At 52.6% G+C, this 21,119-nt stretch overlaps 1 protein-coding gene across 7 annotated transcripts in view; it reads left to right on the plus strand.

The window, feature by feature from the left end:
* Positions 1-8,032: 8,032 nt before the first annotated feature.
* Positions 8,033-21,119, plus strand: part of SLC25A37 (solute carrier family 25 member 37) — a 37,194-nt gene continuing 24,107 nt past the window's right edge. The window contains exon 1 of one of the 7 annotated variants that reach the window (XM_001493024.6): positions 8,033-8,471. In XM_001493024.6, the coding sequence (XP_001493074.1) occupies positions 8,262-8,471 (210 nt within the window). In that variant the 5' untranslated portion in view covers positions 8,033-8,261. Of the gene's footprint in view, positions 8,472-8,831; positions 10,079-15,764; positions 15,786-20,225; positions 20,378-21,119 lie in introns of those variants that run through there. The other 6 variants (XM_023636170.2, XM_023636169.2, XM_070256169.1 and 3 more) reach the window with 6 other exon arrangements.

The raw sequence follows: 21,119 nt of genomic DNA on the forward strand, positions 1-21,119 counted from the left end.
GAACACATCTGTGTAACTAGTACTTGGGTAAAGAAACAGAACACAACCAGAATCCCAGAGGGTCCCTCACGTTTCCCTGCTGCCACAAGGGTAATCACTGTGCTGATTTCTAACGCTAACAATTAGTTTTGTCTGTTTTTGATCTTTATATAAAAAGAATTATGTTTTGTGTCTGCCTTCTTTGGCTCAACATTACGTGTGTGAGATTCATCCATGTTGTCGCCTCCATTTGGAGTCCTTCATTCTTGTTGCTGCAGAACATTCACAGGGTGAAAAACATCCTGCAATTTATTCATGCATTCTGCTATTGATGGACATTCAGGTTGTTCCCATTTGGGGACTACAGTGCACTGTGCTGCCAAGAGCATTTGTGCTCATGTTTTTTGGTACACAAAGTAGGAGTTTCTGCTGGGTATACATTAGGAGTAGAATTGGTGGGTCAAAGTTTATGACTATGTTCAGCTCTAGTAGATACTGTCAGTTTTCCAAATTGATTGTATGAGAGCCAGTTGGTTTTTCAAACCAGACTAAAAATACTCCTTCTGACTATGTTGACCAAATACCCTGGTTTTTGATAACCTCTCCTGGGTAGGCAGATTTCTTGGGAAAAACTGCTACGTAGCGTACTGCTTCAGAGACAAACTTTGTGAATTACCACATTTGGGCTAAATTGAGATGGGTGTATTTCTTATATCAAGTGGGACTCTGGTAATTAACAAAGCAGAATTAAGGACTTCACAGTTGGTGTGTGGCGGGATTTTCCCACAGGCTGGAGCTTTAATGAGGGACAAGGTACCCTCCAGCCCATTCTAGCAGAGACAAGTTGGGAGGCTCAGATATTGGTGGTCTATCCCCCAGCACAGTAGCTGAGGGGATCCTTCTGGGAGCCTGAGAGAAGGGAGGAGATCTGGCCACTCTCAGAGCCCTTCCCTGCCACTCTCTGTTCTGAAGGGAACTATGGAGGTGGATAGCCCAGTGGTTATCCATGGTTAGCCTTTCGTCTCTCTCATCTGAGAAACTCCTACTGCTAGCTCACCCCTCGCTTTGCTCAATAATGACCCTGGGCACCTGTGCGTGTCTTTCACCTATAAATTCACAATTGCTCTGCAATTGTCCTCTAATAGCAGCTGAAACTGAGGTCCACACATGAGAGATGTGCGACTAAAGGTCAGGAGAGACACGCCAGGCATAACAGGATGCTATGGACAGAGACAGTAAACATGAGACCCAAATGGAAAGTCACACTGGTTGGCGTTCCAAATTGCAAATAAGCTGCTTCTCACAAAGGCAACTCTTAGAAGGAGCAAGTATTTATTTACTTAATCCTGGTGTGTCCCCAAAGCACGTGCTTTTTATATTTATGCTATATCATCTCCATTCTCTTCAAGAGCACCTCGTCTACGCTCAGTGGTCTCTTTGAGGCATTGGAGATAGGGTAACCATGCTGTCTGGAGGACTGTGATCAACAAGCTCGTATTAATGATGCAGAGAACTCAGTGCGCTAATGTGCTGTGTCAGGCGAACCTGGCCAGAGTGGAGAACTGATGACTATTGACTTTACAGAGCGGGCATCTGAGATATGACTAACGACAGCAATAAGGGAGCCTTATCAGCCTCGGGCTTGATTTCAGAGGCGGGTGAATGAAAGAGCACGGAAGGAAACACCTGGGCTCTTATCCCAGTGCTGCCACAGACCACTCTCGTGTCCTTGGACAAGTTACTTTACCTCTTGGATCTCTTTTCTCACCTCTGAGATGGGACTTATGGACTATATCATATTCTAGTTCTCTTCCGGTTCCCGGGCTTTGCAACCCCATGTTCCTAAGAAAAGTATCACCCTAATTTAGCCCGCGACATGTACTTTGGAAGAAAAGAAAATGTTACTTTTTTCTCTCTTCTCCACAGACTGTCTGTGTTCAGAGCCTTAGGATCTAAGGTGCAACATGTTTCAATTTCCTGGAGACCATTAATGGCTGCAATAATTGAATGTTATTATATAGAAATGTGGAGCTCTTTTGAATGAAATTGTTACTCCTTTAATAAATGTTGATTGTTTACTCAATTACATCCTCGTGGAATTAGAGTGTAAGGGAGAGGAAAGACCTGGCTGCTAGAACCGACATGTAAAGCGGAAGGCCGCGAGAGTCGGGCAGGGCCACGAAAGAGCGGCAGGGCTCAGCTCGCTTCTTACAGGTCAGAGAAGGCTTCTCGAAGGGAGCCCCTGAGCTGAGAAATGAGCATGATTTGAACTGGGAGAGACATGGAGATCCTTCCTTAGTAGAGGGTGTAGAGTAGAGGAGTGGAAAGGGCCGCAGGCTTGGGGAGATGGTTTTGGGATGGAAAGCAAGCGCCGGCTGTAAATAAGTTTACCCTATGTTCTGGTTTTCCCAGGACAGTTTCAGTTTATGCCTTCTGTCCTGGTATAATTGTTAACAGTGCCCCTTTTCACTCTCAAAAAGTGTCCTAGTCTGGGTGATAAATTATACTGTCACCATAGCTATAAGTGATGCAGTCTCAGAGGCTGGATCTACACATGCTAATGGGATCCGAGAGGTAGGAAAAGCGAAGAGAAAAGAATGAATCTAAGTTTGTCAGCTGGTTGCCTGGTAAAGTATAGGGGAAAAAAGGCAAAAAAATGGCCAATTGGAAGGAAAGATTATAAATCCAGTTTTAGATGAGAAAGATAGAGCTGGAGGGGCCTGCACACCACTGAGTGTGACCCTCTTTCACAGATAAGGAACTGGGGCAAGAGAGATCAGTCAGGACTGGCCACCTAGCCTGCCATCCCTTTGGCAGCGCCGGCCTCTCTACCTTACTCTACTGAGTTGAACTGTGTCTCTCCAAAATTTGTGTGCGCTTGGAAACTGTGGACATGACCTTATTTGGGAATAGGGTCTTTGCAGATATAATCAAGTGGAGAGGAGGTCATACTGGCACAGTGTGGGTCCCTAATCCAATATGACAGGTGTCCTTATAAGAAGAGGGAAATTTGTACATACGCACAGAAGCCCATGGGGACAAGGTCACGTGACAATGGAGGCAGAGATTGGAGTGAAGCATCTACAAGCCAAGGAACAGCGAGGATTGCCAGGAGCCACCAGAAGCTGGGAAGGGGCGAGGATGGACCCTCCCCTGGAGCCTTTGCAGGGAGCGTGGCCCTGCCGACACCTTGATCTTGGAATTCTCGCCTCCAGAACCGTGGGAGAGGGTATTTCTGTCATTTTAAGCCACCCAGTTAGTGGCATTTTGTTATGGCGGCCCTAGGACACTAACACACCGTCTGAGCTTTAGGTTCAGGTGGAGCTGTCTGGGAGGCACACGAAAATGTGGGGCTGGAGCGCAGAGGAGTGGTCAGGACTTAGACAGAGCCAGGGCTGGTAACAGGAACATGGGAGTGGAAGAGGAGACCAAAGGGAAGAGAAGAGAGGAGCTCCGAGGACAGGGAGGGAAGAGGAAGGAGAGGCAGAGAAGGAGGCAGGAGGCACATGGGAAGGGCAGGGAGAGAGGAAGGAATTTCAGAGGAGGCAGCAGTCAAGGGTCACACTGGAGGGGGGCTGCTTGGTGACCTTTTCAAGAGCTCCTTTAGAAAAGTGCAGGGTTAGAAACCGCTATGCAAAGCCCTCAGGAGTGAGTGCATTAAGGACTGACGGCAAGGGGAGGTCATTCTTCCAGGGACTTTGGACGAAGGAGAGAATAGGGCAATAGCTTAAGGTGTGGAGCAGAGATTTTAGTAGGCTATGGAGCAGGGAAAGGGGTCTCATCAGGCTTTGGAGGACCGAGTATATTTGTGGGAAAACGTAAGGATAAGGAAAAACTACAGATGTAAGCTGTTGTGGTGGGTGGCTAGGCAAAGGCTCACCCATGCAAACACACAGATATGGCACACCCTGCCCAGAATGTAGCCAATGCTTTGCCTCCACTGGGCCCAGCTCTCCCATGCCCGCTGCCTCTGTCCAGCCCTGGGGCCTTGAGCCGTCCTCTAGGGGATGGGCTCCTGAGTGTGATGGGCATGACAGCAGTGGAGAGACAGTATGGCCCCTGACGCGGCAAAGGGGCACCTGGCATTGTTGGGTCTTGTCAGCGCAAGTGCAGGGGTAGCTCTAAGGAGGATGCCACAGGTGCCCCCAGAACAGGAGCCAGGGGCTGTCGCATGGCAGGGGGCCCAGCCCTCATCACTCAGGGCATTTGGATGCAAGCCTTAGAGTGTGTGCAAGCGTGAGCACAGGCAGACTCTTGGGAGAGAGGGCAGGTCAATTCTGCTCCCTCAACCTGCTGACTAAACTGCCAGCTCTGACCCTTGCCCACCACCCTTTGGTAAAGGAAGCCTGGTGCAGTAGGGCGGCTCTGCGTGTGCTGCGCCTGGTGGCTCCTCCTTTCCTTCCCGATTTGACGGGGCTCTGGGGTGAGGCTACCTTTTTGTCTCCATTTCTTCTTCTGTCTCCTGGGAGACACATCCCTAAGTATGGATCACACAGAGCTTTTAGGAAACACAGTAAGTAGGGGATTTGGGGGTTCCGGGACCAGATATGTACATGAGGGAGGGACCCCGCCTGTCCAGAGGCCCTCACAGCCCTCCTGACATATAAACTTAACATTAATGGGGATGTGGATGTACAATGCCAAACACAAGGAGAGACAGCACTGCCCCCCCGACCCTGATACCACATCACATGGTGCTCTAGGAGACGTCTTACCAGCTGTAGTCACTCCATGGCATGGGGCTTCCTCTCTGTAGAGGAGTGCTGGGCCCAGTGTGAGACCCAGCACTGACTAGGTTCTGGGTGGAGTGTTCGTGTATCTGTGTGTTGCACTGGTGGTGGGTGGATGTGAGGGCTGGAGTAATTACTGTGAAAAAAGTAGGATTTTGGAGAAAGCTTGGACCCCTTCCCTCTGCACCCATAACTACTTTCTCTCCTCTTTCCTCCCAACACTCCAAAATCATACATACGTCACCCTGAGCTTTTATTTTATTTTTTTCTCTATTTCATTCACCTTGTGTTAAGTATCAATGTCCACGGTCAACAGATGAAGAAGCATGCCAACCGAAAGCGCCAGAGCCGCACAGCCAGTGAATGGTGGAGCCAGGGCTGGAGCAGGTCTGTGCTTCCAAGTCAAGTGCTCTTCACCCTTCACCCTCCCTAGCTTCCTTCCCCTTTCTAAGTGGAGTTGGCTCCCACTTGGGTTAGGATAGTATGATGACATCTTCAGAACTTCAACATTCAGGAATTTACGTAAGACTCCTGTGGAACCAGCAAGTCATTCTGAGTGTCCTGGCCCACCTCGCAGGAGAAGATCACTGCTCTGCTCCTGGGTCCCCAGGTGGCTCCCTGCTTGTTGGCAGTGTAGCAAAGTACTGCGTTATGGTGTCTGGGATGTCACTCCTCTCCAAGCAGGCCTTCTGCCGAGGTCTGGGACAGGGCTGGCTGCTGTATTGAGACAACCAGGAATGGCTTCTTTGTTACGATGCTGCTTTGCTACTATCCACAGTATTGCTGGAAGGGGTGGAGGAGCTGGGCTTCCAGGGGTAACTCTCAAATCCACACCACCCACCTGGCTTCCCAGGGGAACCTCTGCCACATCCTCAAAGATGAGGAAGCCCACCTTTTGAAGGTATGACGCTGGGATCAGGAGGCTGCCACCATCCCTGCTGCCACCCACACTGCCACAATTACCTCTTAATACCCATGAGCCTGGTGACCTGACACTGTTGCCATAGGGAAGCCGCTGCCCACCCCAATTGCTCCTAACCCAGTGTCTATGACCTTGCTAGGCAGCAGAAAACATCAAAGCAGCAGGACGGTGGCCTCCGTCTCCATCCCACCTCCCATATCTCTCTAGTTGATCTAATTGGCAGAATATAATTCACATCTAGACTCCTAGCTGCAAGGGAGTCTGAGAAATGTGATTTAAAATTTTCTGGCCACTGCAGGATTAGAAGGAGTTTGAGATGAGTGCTGAGCGCCAAACAGCCATATCTACCATATATGGGGTAAAAAGTATTGAATACTTAAAATATTCCAAAGATTTTCTAAATGGTTCTGGGCTGACATTCATTTAATGAAATAAAACAAAAATCTTATGTCTCTGAAGATTACAGGCATGTTCACATTTGCCAAGAGTCCTCTTAACTATCTAAAGGGTGACTTCTCTCCACCAATATCACCATTGTAAAGTTCAGAGGGTTTCTCCTCCATTGTGAGATTATATCCTAAAAAGAGTGATTGATTTTCATTCTTCTCACTTTTTAAATTATAAAAACAATACCAGTATTATTTGAAAAATATAGTAAAAATAGTTACCTATAATCCTACGTCACTGTCACAATGAACACTTCACTCTTTCCATGTGCATATTTACATCTTGCGAAAGTAATGTTTAGAGAGTTTTGTTTTGTTTTTTCACCTAACATTGCATCATAGTCGTGCCCCATATTGTTGCCTAATATAACCACAATTTTTAGTGGGTCTATAATATTTCACTAATACATGTGTCATAGTTTACTTAGCCATTCCTCTCTAGTTGAACATTTAGGTTGTTTCCAATGATTTATTACTATAAATAATACTTTGAAGAAGAGCTTCCTGCATATTCAGACTTTTATGCCACATTCTCAGAAGTGGGACAATGGGTTAATATGTACTGGTGAAAGGGTATCCATTTTTAAACGAGTATCAACAGCTTTTGCTCAACATTTCTTAAAAACCACCTTTGGCGAAAGCAGGGAAATTTTTCTCTAGCAATTGCTAAACACAGCTTGTTTCTACGTGTCTATCCTTAGCACTCATCTTGGGTGCTACTAGTGGCAGTTACCAAAAATGGGGAAATGGTGCCATTGGCCTTGAAGCCTCTTCTGAGAGTGCTTACATCGCTGTCTTTCAGATCCCTGAGAGCTGCCCAGGTTGATATGACTGGAACCGTGGGCCCATGGTGAAAGCAAAGAGTGGGTGCAGCATCTTCAGGTCTCCCCACCCTTTCATATCTCAAGGCCCAGCGTTCCTGACCAGAAGCCTTCTCTGGATAAAGTGTCTGTTGCAATAGCAGCTGATCAACTGGAGCCAAGTCTTAAGGCCCAGAATATGCACATTGAGCTGTGCACATGCCATGCTTTCCTGGAGACTTCCAGAAACAGGTCACTCCCCTACTCTGATTCCTCCAACTTCTCCCAGATGGGGCAAGACAATATTATCTAGCTTAAAATAAAGCAGCCTGGGTTACACTTTATTTAAGAAGCCAGCGTGGGATGAACTTAAGAACTAGGAGACCAGAATCTTAAAACAGGCAGATGCAGTGCTGCAAGATTTTACTCCTGGCCACTTCACACCCTACTGTGGGACCAGGCCTCTAAGGACCTTCCAGGCATATCAGTACAGGGAGAAAGGGCTGCAGGTGCTGACCTGGAAGGGCTCCATCCTGGTTACTACTTACTGTCTTGGTCAGTCCAGGGCAGGGTGGATTTGGCCTCCTTGTGAGAACAAGAGGGGGAACTAATTTAGCTGTATTATGCGTTCGCAGTGAGAGAAAGAAATTTCGAATAAATGGGTGTTCTCCCCAACGAAGCAGCCGAGTGCAGGACCTTGAGTTTTAAGTCTGTTCCCTTCACGGTAATGCCCTCGTGTTGCACAAAAGGAGATGCACCACCGATATCGCGCGCCGTGTCCTCAATTCTAGAACTCCACTCCCCCGGCCACGTGCGCCCCCACCCCCTCATCCGGGCACCATAACTGCTCCATAAATGACGTTCGCAGAATCTTGCCCCTCTTCCAGGCCATAGGAATGCCAAAGAGCGCTGAGCAATACTGTTTGCAAACCCCTGACCTCTGGGGGCGGGTTTCCCCCGAGCCACTGTTCCTGATCTCCCTCCAGCCCTAAGCATCTCGCCCCTGCTGCCCGACTGACCCTCCCCAGTGACCACTTCCCTGCCTGCCCCAAGCGAGGCAGCACCACCCTCAAGGTGGTACAACTTCCCGGGACACCCCAACGTCTCCTCTCGCCCCCGTCCGGTTGCTTGGAAATTGCACCGGACCGTGACGTCACACAGGGAGGCGGGTCCCCACTGTCGCGCACACCAATGGTGCGGCCGCGGCCGGCCTCTTCTTTTCCAGTGATTGGTGTCTCGGGCCCCTCTGCTCCACCCCAGCCCGCCATGGCGTCAGGCGCCGCAGCACCGGGGAGGTGGTTCCCACTTTAAGAAGTGAAGTTTTTCGTCCCCTCCCCCTCCCTGCCCACCTCCTGCAGGCTCCCGCGCCCCGCGGAGCTGGCGGATGGAGCTACGCTGCGGCGGCGTAGGGAGCCAGGCTGTGGGGCGCAGGATGGATGGGGACAGCCGAGATGGCGGCGGCGGCTGCAAGGACGCCGGGTCGGAGGACTATGAGAACCTGCCGACCAGCGCCTCCTTATCCACCCACATGACAGCCGGAGCGATGGCTGGGATCCTGGAGCACTCGATTATGTACCCGGTAGACTCAGTGAAGGTGAGGCACGAAGAGACTTTAGGGACGGAGCGAGCAGAGAGGAGAGCGCGCGCGCGTGCGTGCGTTTGCATCCCGCGCAATAGCAGCCTGGGCCAGCGCCCCGAAACCACGCTTTCCTCCCTGCTGCAGCGTGCGTGGGGCGCGGCGCCCTGGGTCTCTCCCGGAGCTACCGCGCGCCACTGGATTGCACCACGCCGCTCCTTCCGCTGCGCGCCTGGGCCCTGGGGGTGTCCCCCGAGCCCACGAGGGTGCTCCAGCCAGCGCTCCGCACCGCCGCTCCCGCCGAGTTCCCGGCCCGGGCTGCTGGCGGCGCTGCGGCCAGGGAGGAGAAGTGGCGAGCGCCGCTGGCCTCGGTGACGGCGGCAGGGCTCCAGAGGGAGGTGATCGGTGCAGCTTTGCACAGTCTTACCACGTCTGCCCTCGCAGTCCGAGGGTTTTGGGGTCCCAGTTCGTCGCGGCTCCTGCTAGCGCGCCCGGTGTCCGAGCCGCGGCGAGAGGCGTCCGCCGGCCGGTGGGGGTGGCCGAGGCTGCCCACACGTGCGCCGTTTCCGAGGGAGCTCGCCGCGGGGGAAGCGCTAACCATGCTCGTGCTGAGAAACGTGGCCCGGCCGGCTCGCGCCCTCGGGCCCTGGAGTGTGGCTTCTGCTCCCCCGGTGTTTGGGGGGCGTGGAAGTGGCAGGGGTGCTCTTGGCTCTTGGCAGCTCTCTTGGGGGTAACGGTTCAGTGACGGGCTCTGTGATCACCTTTTCTCAGGGTTTCTGCACCTCTAGCCCTGGAGTTCGGGCAGCCTAGGGGCAGCGAGACTGCTGTGACATTTGCCTTCTCTTTCCCTTGTAGGGAGGCGGTCAGGCAGCAGAGCTCGTGCTGTGCAGCCCTGACGTGGGTCGTGTCGTAGACACTCAGTTTGCCCTGCATTTCCCCAGGGAGTTCTGAGTGCACTTCTGTAAGGAGGCAGCTTTAGCCAGGGGATTCTGCTTGAGCTGCCCTGTGTCAGCCTGTTCAGGACAGCGAATGGCCAGAGCAGAGAGTGGCTCAGGGAAGTAATAACTGGTGTTGACACACTGCTCTTTTATAGGCGTAACTCATCTAATTCATACAGCAACTCTGGGGAGTCACGGATGAAGAAACTGAGGCACAGAGAGGCGAACTGATTAGCCTGCCCAGGCTGGTACTCCTGCACCTCTGACTCCAGCCCTAGTGCTTTGGGAGGTTTGGGGGTCTCTAGGCAGGGCCCACAGAGCTCTCCACCAGCACCTGTGTCTTGTTGCTGATGCTGGCCAGCAGGAGCAGGGTGAAGGCCAGACTGTCTGATGCAGAGGGTTTCCCTGCCGTGGGCAGCTCCAGCAGAGCTGGCAGTCAGGGCTGGACAGGCACCAGTCCCGTGAGAGAAAGTGTGGGCCTTCGCAGTAAGCTAAGCCCGTCTGTGATCGTGCTGCTGGGCCTGAGCCATCAGCAGCCCTTCTGGCTCCCCAGTGTCCCAGCGCGGAGTTAGATGAACCGTCCCTGCCTGCCAGGGTTCCAGAGGGCGTCGGGGAGATCTCCTGTCTTAGGTTTTCAAAGCTCCTCCAGGAAAGACCCTGGACACACACCAGGTGGCACCTGTAGAGGTAAGAATCCTTCACATGTAATAAAATTCCCCATGTTTGAAGCTGTCATCTCAGGTGCCTTGGCCAGAGTGTGGGGCAGTTAGGATCAGGGAGATGTCATTTGAGCAGGCACCAGATGCACTGGGTCGCAGAGACGAATGTTCCGTCAAGGAACGACCGTACACCACTTCCCCAGCCCTGGGCTTGTTGCTGTGAGTTTGGTTCAGAGCATCATTTTAGCTTATGCTTAGGATTACAAATAATTAGTCATGCCTTTTGAGCTCCCTATGACACTCTAAAGATGCATTTGTCTCACAGGTTTAAACTGTGTAATCTGTGTAGTTTCTTCCTGACCCCCCCGCCCTGAGTCGTTGGTGTGTTTTGGTGCAGACGTCACTGTGTACTTAGTATTACCCTCCGTAGCAGCTCTCACCTGTGGACAGGTTAGCGGGGTGTGTGTGGTAGGAGGAGCTGGTCTGGCTGTCCTGGACAGGTCGCTCATCTTGTGGGGCCTGACTGTAAGATGAAGGCTTGGTTTAGCTGATCAGTGAGGTCTTCTAGGTTCTGGGATTCCAACTCTGACCCCAAATAATGACCCTTAGGGATTCTTCTGTTTTTGAGCACGCAGGTTTGGTTTTAAAGCATCTCTCCTTTTTCACTACTACTTTGTGGAAGGGGTAGCAAGGATTATTCTTTTTATCTTTTCAGCTGAGACAACAGGCATAGAGAGAGTTAAGCGGTGTGAGCCCTGTGGCATGACCCCAGGGAGGCTGCAGCGGATTCCCAGGGTCTGCCCAGATCAAGACAGTTGTCTGTGCCAATATCAGGGATGCATCTGTGCTTCGGTGCTGGAAATGCTTCACTTGGGGAGACCTCACTGTGTTCTTCGTAAATATTTTGGATGATAGTGATTGTGCGTAATGGAGTCTGGAGCCCTGGGTTGGGTTTCAAGCCTTGCCCCCAGCTTGCTTCATCCTTAGGCGCCTATCTGTGCCTTCCTTGTGTCACTGTAAGATGGGGCTGTGGACCAGTTCAGTGTTTCTCCCCGTTTTTAACATGTCCCCCTTTCTGTGAACACAGAACACCCGTTGTCCTCTTTTATATTACGTGAAATGTCAAATAATTGTTACAACTGAAGCCAGATAAATGTAAATCATATCTTGAGAGAAAAGAAGTTTTCTTTGATTTTATAAGGCACACATTTTTAACTTTGATCTTGTGCAGTTAAACGAGAGCGTTGGGTGGGCCTGCTTTTCCCGGTTTTTCTATCCTAGACAGTTGTGGACCAGGAGCTCAGCGCTGCTTACTTTCAGCCCTGAGCCTGACGAGCTGCTTGGTTTTGTGGTCATAAGTGCAGGAAGCTACCCTTGCTAAAGTTTAAAATTATAATATTAAATATGCTTTCCCAGGAAATCCCATCCCACCCCCCAATGTCACTTTAATGACCAGCGTTTTTCAAACTGTGTGTTGTGACCCATTAGTGCGTTCAATGTTTTAAAAAAGACGGATTGGTGACAATACAAAATACAAGCAGGCGTGGCATGCAGCAAGGAGCAGGAGTGCTCCGTGAACTTCTGTTTGGGTTGTATGTGTATGTGTGTTCCCTGGCTGGCTGTGTAAATGCACTTCTGGCTGGGGGTTGTGGCCAAGAAAGTATGCAAAGCGCTGAACCCAGTGATCACTAATGTCCCTCGAGCTCCAGCAGCCAGCAGCCTGCGATTCTTGAATGCGTGTCTGAAGACCTTTGGCCGCTCTTCTGCTCCTTCCGGTCTTCCTCCCTCAGTCCCGCGGTGGTGGGATGTGAGTGCTCCCTGATCTGGAAAGGGCCATGTACTGGGAGCCTTGGCTGCATGTTTTCTCCACCAGTTCTGAGCCTCCGAGGTGGTACCAAGGGAGAGAGCCCTTGGTAGCAAATACTTGTTCCTTTCCAACTGGGCCTGTGCAGCAGGCTTTCCGTGGGCCTCTTCCTGCTGCTCCAAGTGGCAAGTGGCGTGGTCGCCTAGACCAGCGTAGGGGGTGGATGTGAGAACCCCTGGTCGGGAGTGCTCAAGACTGTGGGGAGAAAGCCAGGTGGGTGGAGGAGGAAATTCCAACCAGATTAGGCACACCACTGGTAGACCGGGCTGAGTCCCGTGGCGGTGAAAGCAGGAGCAGAAGGAAACAGGAAAGATTTGAAGCGAGGGAACTTCCGCTGACCCTTTCACAGCCCTTCTCTTTCTTTGCTTGTGGGGAACGCTGTCCTTTAACTTTGCTGGGGGCAGCCCTCCCTCCCGGCCAGAGTGGGAAGGGATGGCAGGCACCTCTTGTGGACAACTGAGCCTGGCCCTCTCTGGGCGCTGGTGGGTGCTGAGCCACTTGGAAGCCTTGAGGTGGTCGTGGGGCTTTGGTGGCCGGCCCTGCTGAGCTCTGAGCAGCAGTGAGCCAGGCAGGTGGCAGGGCGGCCCAGCACGCCTCACCTTCTGAGTTTGCTCCTCACGGTCCCCGCAGTGCAGGCGGACTGGTAGGAAGGGTGCTCTGGGGGTGAAGGCAGCTGCCAGAGTCCCCTCCCACCCACTTCAGCGCTCTTGAAACAAAGTACAGTACAGTCGATGCCATTCAGCGTCAAAAGGGCGTGAAATCCCAAATTGCTCTAGTTCCTGCAACAAAATTATAGTGATTTTTCTGTCTCCCTTGCCGTCTCGTCCCCTTCAGATCCCTCCCCTCCCTTCTTTGCTGTCCTTCTTCAGGGGGAGGTGCTTCTCTAAAAGGTGGATTTGGGAGGGGCAGGGGTCAAAAGAGGGGTCCTCTGGAACTTCTGTCCTCTTCTGTGTGAGGTGAATTCCCAGGCCTCCGCTGACAGCCCAGGCGGGTGGGATCTGCGCCCTGCAGGCCTGCGGGCTGGAGGGGTGGGGGCGGGGATCTTACACAGCCTCAGAGTGAGCACTTGGCCCCCACATGGCCACTTCCCTGCCTGCCGCTGGCCCCCTCTACCCGGAAATGGGGGAGGGGGAGACTGGAGCTCCAAGGACTGTAGTGGGCAGTGAAGGCGGGCTCGGGCCCTCAGGAGGGGAGGCACTTCGGGCTTAATGTGGGATTTAACTGGCAGCATTGTTTAAACCACGCAGAGGAGTCACGTGGGGCTGGGGGGTGTCAACGTGGAAGGGAGGGTGTTACTGGTTTCCCTTGGGCACGTTGTAGCTCCCTGTGGCCACCTCACTCACGAGGGCTTTTGTCCCTGCTCTTTGGAGCAGTGACTAACGTCTGGACTTGAGTCCCACTGTCCCTGTTTTTCAGCTTGGCTTCTTGACGCCCCAACTTCAGGAGGGTTGCCTTTCCCTGACCACCGGACGAACTGACCTGTGCTGAAGCCTTTGGCGGTCTCTCTAGAACCGCAGAACCTTCTGGCCCTTTTCTTCTCTCTCTTGGTACCCCACCTTTCCTTCTCAAAGGATTTTCTTCTCCGTTTGCTTTTGCTCTTCGGCGAGCTGTCTGGCCCATCGGTGCTGGCGGAGGCGCGGCCCCGCGGCGGGGTGCGGGCCCTCCTTCCAGTGGGCCTGGTGCGGCCTTCGCCGCCTGCCCTCCTCCCTGCCTCCCCTGGGAGTGTCCACAGCTGACAGCTTTCCCAGGAGGGAGGCAGCTCATCACTTTGTCTGTGTCTAACTGTGCACCGTCCCTCGGGCTCCCAGGAGCTGGGTTTCCTCACCCCAGAGGACTGTCTGTGGAGATTCAGGTCCCAGTCTTTGACTTACTGTTGGGCAGGACACTTGGCTCTTCTGAGTTCTAATTTCCTTATCTGTAAGATGCAGATACTAATTTTCTTCCTGCTTGCTCTCTCCTGACCCAACTTTCTATTGTTTCCTTCTCCCCGTATTTTTTCGTCATACTCTGTGGAAGTTCCTGGTAACAAGCTCCCTTCCATCCTCGCCCAATGTTCCTTCCACCTCCCTGTCCCGATAGAAACCCGGCTCTTCTCCTGAGGCCACCACTTCCCTGAGGCCCCGCAAGCTAAGATGATTCCCATCAGCTCAAACCCAGGCACCTTTGGGCCGGGGGTAGGGGTGGGGCCGCTGCCCTCTCTCCGTGACTCAACTGCCCTCTCATCCACCTCTCCTTCCCCTTCGAGGCTCCCGCCATGCGCTTCCACCAGCATCAGTCGCTGTTCTCTCTCTGTCATCCCTTCTCCTCAGATTCCACCTGAGAGGCGGAGAGCAGGATGGCATGGACCCTTGAGCTATACTGCGTGGACAGGTCCAGTTCCCACCTGGGTGTGACTTGTGCAAGTTTCCTCACCTCTCTGTGCCCAGTTTCCCCATGGATAAAAAGGAGAAAAGATGGTATTGCTGTCCCGAGTGGCTGTGCGATTTCAGTCCTCGGAGCACGTGGAACAGTGCCACTGTGGCGTGAGTGCTTTCTAGGTGTCAGCCCTCCTGCTCCTGTCTCTTCACTGACACGATCGCGGTCACCGTCCCTTGTTCTCTGCGGGCTTTGGTGTCTGGCTCACAGACTGCTTCTCCACCACCAATCCTGTCGTCACCCTGACAATGTCCCCTCTCGGTCCCCAGCCAACTAACATCCGAATCGTCTCTGTCCCTCCCTCAGGTTGATGGCGTTTGCCTCCGTGGGGTCTTGTCCTCACCCAGGACCTTTCTGCCTCTGAAATCTGAAACTCGGACGCCTCATAACCTGGCCACAGCTTTCTCACGGTCACACTGTGCTGGGTCTCCCGCCTCTTCCGTCCCCTCTCAGCCCGTCCCTGTCTTCCTCATCTTGCCTGGACCCGGTGGCTCATCACTGCGGCCACTCTCGGGCCCTCAGTTTCTCTGCCTTTGGTTCTTCTGTTACTAGCCTGCCCAAACCCTGATCCTGGACAGCCCGTCGGCCCAGTGGGCAGCCGCACTGCTGCTCTCCTCCTCCACGGCTGCTTCCCACCACGCTCTTGCTCCTTAACCTCCACCCCTCCCCTCCTCTCAGCCTTGTGTGGCTTCTTGCTTCCTACTTCACAGAGAAACCAGGAGCTTAGTCAAACGCATCTCACTGCCACGGTCCTTCCACTCGAGTGCCGTCCCCTGTCCTCCTCCTACGTAAGGTAAGAGGGTCCTTCCTTCCTCTAAGGTGAACCGGCGGGCGCAGGGAAGGGCGCTGTGTGGGGATCACCCACATACACCTGGAGTTGAATTCTGTCCACACTGGGGGCACATTACTTGACCTCTCTAAGCTCAGTTTCCTTTCTGCAGAGCGGGCATGTTAATATCTACCTTATAGGGTTGTTGAAAGAATGAAATGAGGGAAGTGAGTAGGCATTGCTGCAGGGCCTGGTGCATAAGCTCTCAATAAATGGTCATGGTGGTGGTTATTTTGGTCATCTCTCTCTTGACTAATCTAGTTCCAGTATCTTTAGCCTTCCCTCCCATTGGTTCCTTCTTAAAAGCGTTTATACCTTCTTAACTTGTCCTCTCTTAAATAACAAAAAACCCCAGACCTCTCAGCTTGACCCGTGTACCCTGAGGGGTTTATCTCCTTAAAATGACAAATGTTAGGAACCCATGTTGACAGTGGTCTTTACTTCCTCACCTTGTCACCCCTCAGGCCTCAGGCTTTTGCCACCACTCTGCTGAGCCTCAGGGAGGCTGCTGGTTAGGATCTCTGGCAGCCTCCTGGGCTTCCCCAGAATTCTGCCCTCCACCCTCTTTCTTCCCTCAGGACGCACGTCGCACTTTCCGCCTGGGTCCTGATGACTCCCATGTGGCAGGTGGGTGTCTGGTCCCGTCTGTCAGGAGCTGGATATCCAGTTCCCTTGCAGACTGATCCACTTGTCTACCTTGGTGTCTGGGATGTCCAGCGTGGACCCCTGACCTCCCCTCGGGCATGCCCTTCGGCCTGGGCCCCCTCCCTCAGAAACTTGGTCATGGCCTTAGCTTTTCTCCCACCCCTGGCCACTCAGGCCCTCCCCATATGCTTCCAAGCCCCGCCTGTTTCTGCATCTGTAACACCTCTTGAAGTTGCTCTCTTCTCCCTCCCACTGCTGCCGCCTTGACTCAGGGCCCTCTTCTGACCCCTCTTCATGGCTGCTCCCCTGACCACCGAGTCACAGTTGAGTACCCTGCTTCCCTGTTGCCAGCCCTGATTTGTTTTTCTCCACAGCGTTGTTACCTTCTAACACGTAATTCCATTTACTTGTATATTGTGTGTATATTTTGTTTATATTATTTATGTTGTTGATGGTCCGTCTCCACTCATTCAATTGTAACCTCCCAGTGGGCAGGAATGTTTTGCTCTTTTGGTCTCTGTTGGGTAGCCATTTTCAGAAACCCTCCCTGGCGGGTACATGTGCTCAGTTAAGTATTTGTTGAGTGAGTTACCGCAAATGTTGTGTAGCTGGCCCCGCTCGCACCCCCTGCAGCACCCTCCAGCCTCCTGGCTGCCTGCAGTTTCTCTTCTTCGTTTTTTTTTTTTCATAGTTTTCTTTTTCTTTCTTTGTTTTTTTTGAGGAGGATTAGCCCTGAACTAACATCTGCCAATCCTCCTCTTTTTGCTGAGGAAGACTGGCCCTGAGCTAACATCCATGCCCATCTTCCTCTACTTTATATGTGGGACACCTACCACAGTATGGCGTGCCAAGTGGTGCCATGTCCACACCCGGGATCCAAACTGGCGAACCCCGGGCCACTGAAGCAGAACGTGTGAACTTAACCGCTGCGCCACCGGGCCGACTCTGCGGTTTCCCTTCTTAAATAGAGGAGAGCGACGATGCCCATTGGCCCACCTTCCAGGTCTACTTAGTGCATCTGGGAAGAAAAGGCAGCCGGGTTTGCAGGCGACACAGTTGAAAAAGCATACAGCTCTCTGCAGCTGTCAGATCGTGTGTTTATTATCAAACTGGGATCCTCTTTGGGGGGAGGTGGGCTGCCTGCAACAGGAAGTCTACCCTGTTCTCCACCAGGCCGCAGAGCCTGCGGGGCTGAGGGGCAGCTCTCTTGGCCGTGGCTCGTCGGGGTGTCTCTCCCGCCTCATACCCCTAGCTGTCCCCGTGGCCTGCAGAGTAAAGCGGCACCACCTCGCACACAGACCCAGACTCTCCCCTCTGACTTGTCCACCAGGCATGGCATGTTAAGGTATTCTGTGACTGTTGGTTGAATGAACAAAGGCACAGTTGTTTTAAAGAGCTGTCAGGGCTGGCCCGGTGCCATAATGGTTAGGTTTGTGTATGCCACTTCAGGGGCCCAGGGTTCGCAGGTTCGAATCCTGGGTGCAGACCTATGCACCGCTTATCAAGCCATGCTGTGGCAGGCGTCCCACATATAAAATAGAAGAAGATGGGCATGGATGTTAGTTACCTCAGGGCCAATCTTCCTCAGCAAAAAGAGGTGTGCAAAAAAAGTGCTTTAAAACCTGCTATTAAACAAATGTTAGTTTTTATTTTGTTTTGCATTGATTTTAAATCCATAATGTATCTTGGCTACAAAAAGCCATTCTCAGTCCTTTTGTTTGTCCTTTTTATGCGGTGGAACCTGCAGGCCACAGTTATACCCTGACGAGGCTGTTAACCCGTCTGGCCACCCACCTCATTCATTCCACGCTTCCTGAGTGCCTGCCCTGCCAGGCTCTGTGCTAGACGCTGGGCAACAAAAATAAGTCCTGGCCCCTGTCCCCAGGGCAGATGCCCTATAAATAGACCCTGAGCTTGGGCACCAGGCCTGGCTCCCTTGGAAGGGAAGAGTGGCCCAACTCAATGTTTACTTTCCAGTGGACACAGGCCCGGGGAGTCTGGACTCTGGAGGCTCAAGCTGCCATGTTGAAGGTCCGGAGCTGCTGGGAGCATCACTCTGGGCTCCTTTACTGGGCCCTCTGGGATTGGCTCCTCTCCTGGAGGACACAGTGGCCCTCAGTTGTACAAACCCCCGCCCCCTCTTCCTCACTCCTGAGGTGGTTAGTCATTCTGGAAGCTGAAATTGGCTCACAGAAGGTGCCTTTGAAAACATCCCCCACCCTACCAGTAACGGGAAGGGCCGTTGTCTGGTCACTAAGAGGTGTTATGGTTTCACGTTCATGTTTTCCCTCTGAAGAGAAAACAACGTGTTGAAATAGAGAGAAACCCCAGCAGCAGCTTGGTTGGAGCAAGAGTTGCATAACAGGTTTAGGAAACGTCTGGCCATTGTGGGTCAAGTTGAGGGGCTGCAGCTTCGTGTCACCAAGTGCACCGCCCCTGGGTCCACCAGTCTCTGGGTCCACTGGACACATCCAGTGAGAGACTCAGAAAGCTGTGGTACCCTGAGGCCTCCTGGCAAAAGCCCCTGGCCTGATCTTTCATTGTACCAACAGCTTTTGCTCCTGGCACGGCCATAAAGGCTACGTTTGAGATGCTGCTGTGGGCAGGGGCTGGGGAGGGGTGTGTGTGTCAGATTTGTACTGGTGCTGAGGTCCTTAGGGAGGGCACAGAATGGGTGGGGTGGGAGGGAGGGAGGCCCCATGAATTTAAATCCTGGTCTTCCCATTAACCAGCGTTGAAATCTTGGGCGAGTTGTTTCTCTGGGCTAGTGTCTCCTTGTCTAACAGACTAATATTGTCTCCTAGACTAATAGCATCGGCTTACCTATTGGATGGGGCTGTTGAGAAGCTCAGGTGGGACCACGTTTGTGGGTGGCTTTTGAAAACCTTGACGTGCCCAGCTAATGACGGATTGTGTCAGAGGCAATGTGCTAGACGGTTCAGTCAACGGCACGGGCTTCGGGGCTGCCTGGTCAAGTTACTGAAACCTCTCTGGGCCTTATTCTTCTCATCTGTAAAACGGGGGTAAGAACAGGACCCACCTCAGAGGGTTGCTCTGAGAGTTAATTGTGATACACCTGAAGTGTTAAAAAATGGTGTCAGATTCATGGTAAACATTCAGTTAATAGTAGCTCCTCTTATCATTTCTGAAAGGGTTGTTACTTGAATGCCTGGTTGCGCTGTGTTGCTGTTGGAACTGTATATTGCAATATTTTTATATTGTTTCCACCTCTAGTCTGTCATTTGATCCTCTTAGCTCTCCTTTGAAGGTGGGAGAAGGCGTGTGCTGTTTCTCATTTCATAGATGAGAAAACTGAGCTTCAGAAAAATAACATGACCTGGAGCTTGGGCCTCTTGCTGCTACACCAGTGCTGAAGGAGGAGAGTCAAGGAGGGGAATCAGGCGGGAGCAAGTGGGTGAGGTGCTGGCTGCAGACTCGGATGTTCAGGACGGCAGAGCCCTTGAACTGGGTCCTGAGAGAGCAGGTGATGGGGCCCCCACTGCATTTTTTGGAGGAGGTAACTGGAGTTGAGGGAGTGCCGTCCGGAAATCAAAGTGTGGCACAGAATGCAGGGCTTTAACATATAGGTAGGAGTTTCCTGGTCAAATACTCCAGTATGGAGGGCAAGGGGATGCTAACAAACGGTTCTTGCCATAGGGTATTTTTGGCTCTGTCTTTTCTCTCTGGAGCAAATTGTAGCTGCTGTGGCACCTTTTCATTTCAGCAGGGAGTTGGAGTTGGGCTCAGTGTCGCGATCTGAGTCTGGACTGGCCTGAAGATCCCCCTCCAGACCACAGCAGAGAAGTGGCCGTTGAGAAGAGCTCTGCATCGTGGTTCCTCCATCTGCTGGGGCTGTGGTGTCTCGTCTCCAACGGGGAGGGGTGACAGTACCTGTCTTGCCTCCCTTTCAGGTCTGCTTATTGCATCTAGTAAGAAAATACAGCCAGGTTTGCAGTCAACAAACCTGTATACTGTTTAAAAAGTATGGCGCTCTCTGCAGATGCCAGGTCATGGTATTTGTTATCAAACTGGGATCCTGTTAAAGGGATAAGGTTAGCGCCTTGGAATGGAAAATAGAGGCTCCTGTTCCAGTGACTGTAGGATTGCTGTGGCTGCATGGCCTCGGCCACTTAACCTCTCTCCTTACACAGCATCTCCCATCTGTTGAGTAAAGACCAAGGTGGCCGTCTGCCGCCACCTCTTTGCCTGGGTAATGAGGAAGAGCCATTGTACCCTGAGCATGCTCAGAAATCCGTTTACACTTGGTACTGTAGGACCAGCGATGAGCGGAGCTGTGCACAGCTACTGTGATGGAGGCTAGTGAAGGGCCGGCCCCCTTTGGGGGGTAGCATGTCCCCAGGGTGGGTAAGGGCACCTTGGTCTCTGGAGGGTTATCATTTCACCTGCTCACTTTTACTTCTCAGTGAGTCTGCCCCCTTGAGTGCCAGTCATGCGGCTGGGGATGAGGCCAGCGGCTCCTGTCCTGAGCGTGTCCATGTGGGTCTGCACTGCTCTTTCCCCTGTCCCTCCTGGCTCTGGCGGCCTTGTGTGCTCATGACCGCTGACGTAGAAAAGTAAGTGAGGAAGGAGGTAGGACCCAGATGCCTTTGTCTAGGTTCCCGGGTCCTCCTTCCCTCCCGCTGCCCACATTGAGGGTTTTGCTGCCGCCTCGCCTTGCCCCGGGCCTGGTGGTAGACGTGCAGGGTGGGTGCCGGCAGCTGCAGCAAGCTTCCAGCCAGGCCTGCTGGGGACCGGAACATGCTGGGCACTGCCTCTGACTCGCTGTGCTCTACTCCCCTGGGATAGAGGATGTCCCACAGTGTCCTGGGGCTGCCTTGAGCCTGGATAAAGGAATAGGGTGGTTGGCTGATGATAAGATCCAAGAAGTCAGATCAGAGAGTCGTGGAAGCCTTTCCCAAGGAAAGAACATGCCGGTGTGTGTATGCGCATGTGCGAGGGTGGAAGAGGTGAAGGCAGGGTGTGTCTTGAACTGAAGAACCAAGACGGTCTCTTTCCTTAGTCACTGTGTCCATGACTGCTTTGCTAAGTGTTGCCTTGTGTCAGCCTGGTTCATCGAAATGTCTCTTCCAAGGAAGTGTTGAAAGGCATTTGTGAAAATGCAACTTCATCCCCTGGACTTCACTGAATGGCTAAATTAATTAAGGAATGGGGCATATGGGGTGTGACCATGCATGCTGGGCACCAGAGAGCTGGGAGACTGGACACCTCTGAGGTCTCTCCCCGGAGGTCCCTGTTGGCAGGGAGCACAGACTTATCGATGAATCCTTCATTGGTGGAGGGGTGGCGTGCCTATCC

Source organism: Equus caballus, chromosome 2 (genome assembly GCF_041296265.1).
Source record: "Equus caballus isolate H_3958 breed thoroughbred chromosome 2, TB-T2T, whole genome shotgun sequence".
Lineage (NCBI taxonomy): Eukaryota > Metazoa > Chordata > Mammalia > Perissodactyla > Equidae > Equus > Equus caballus.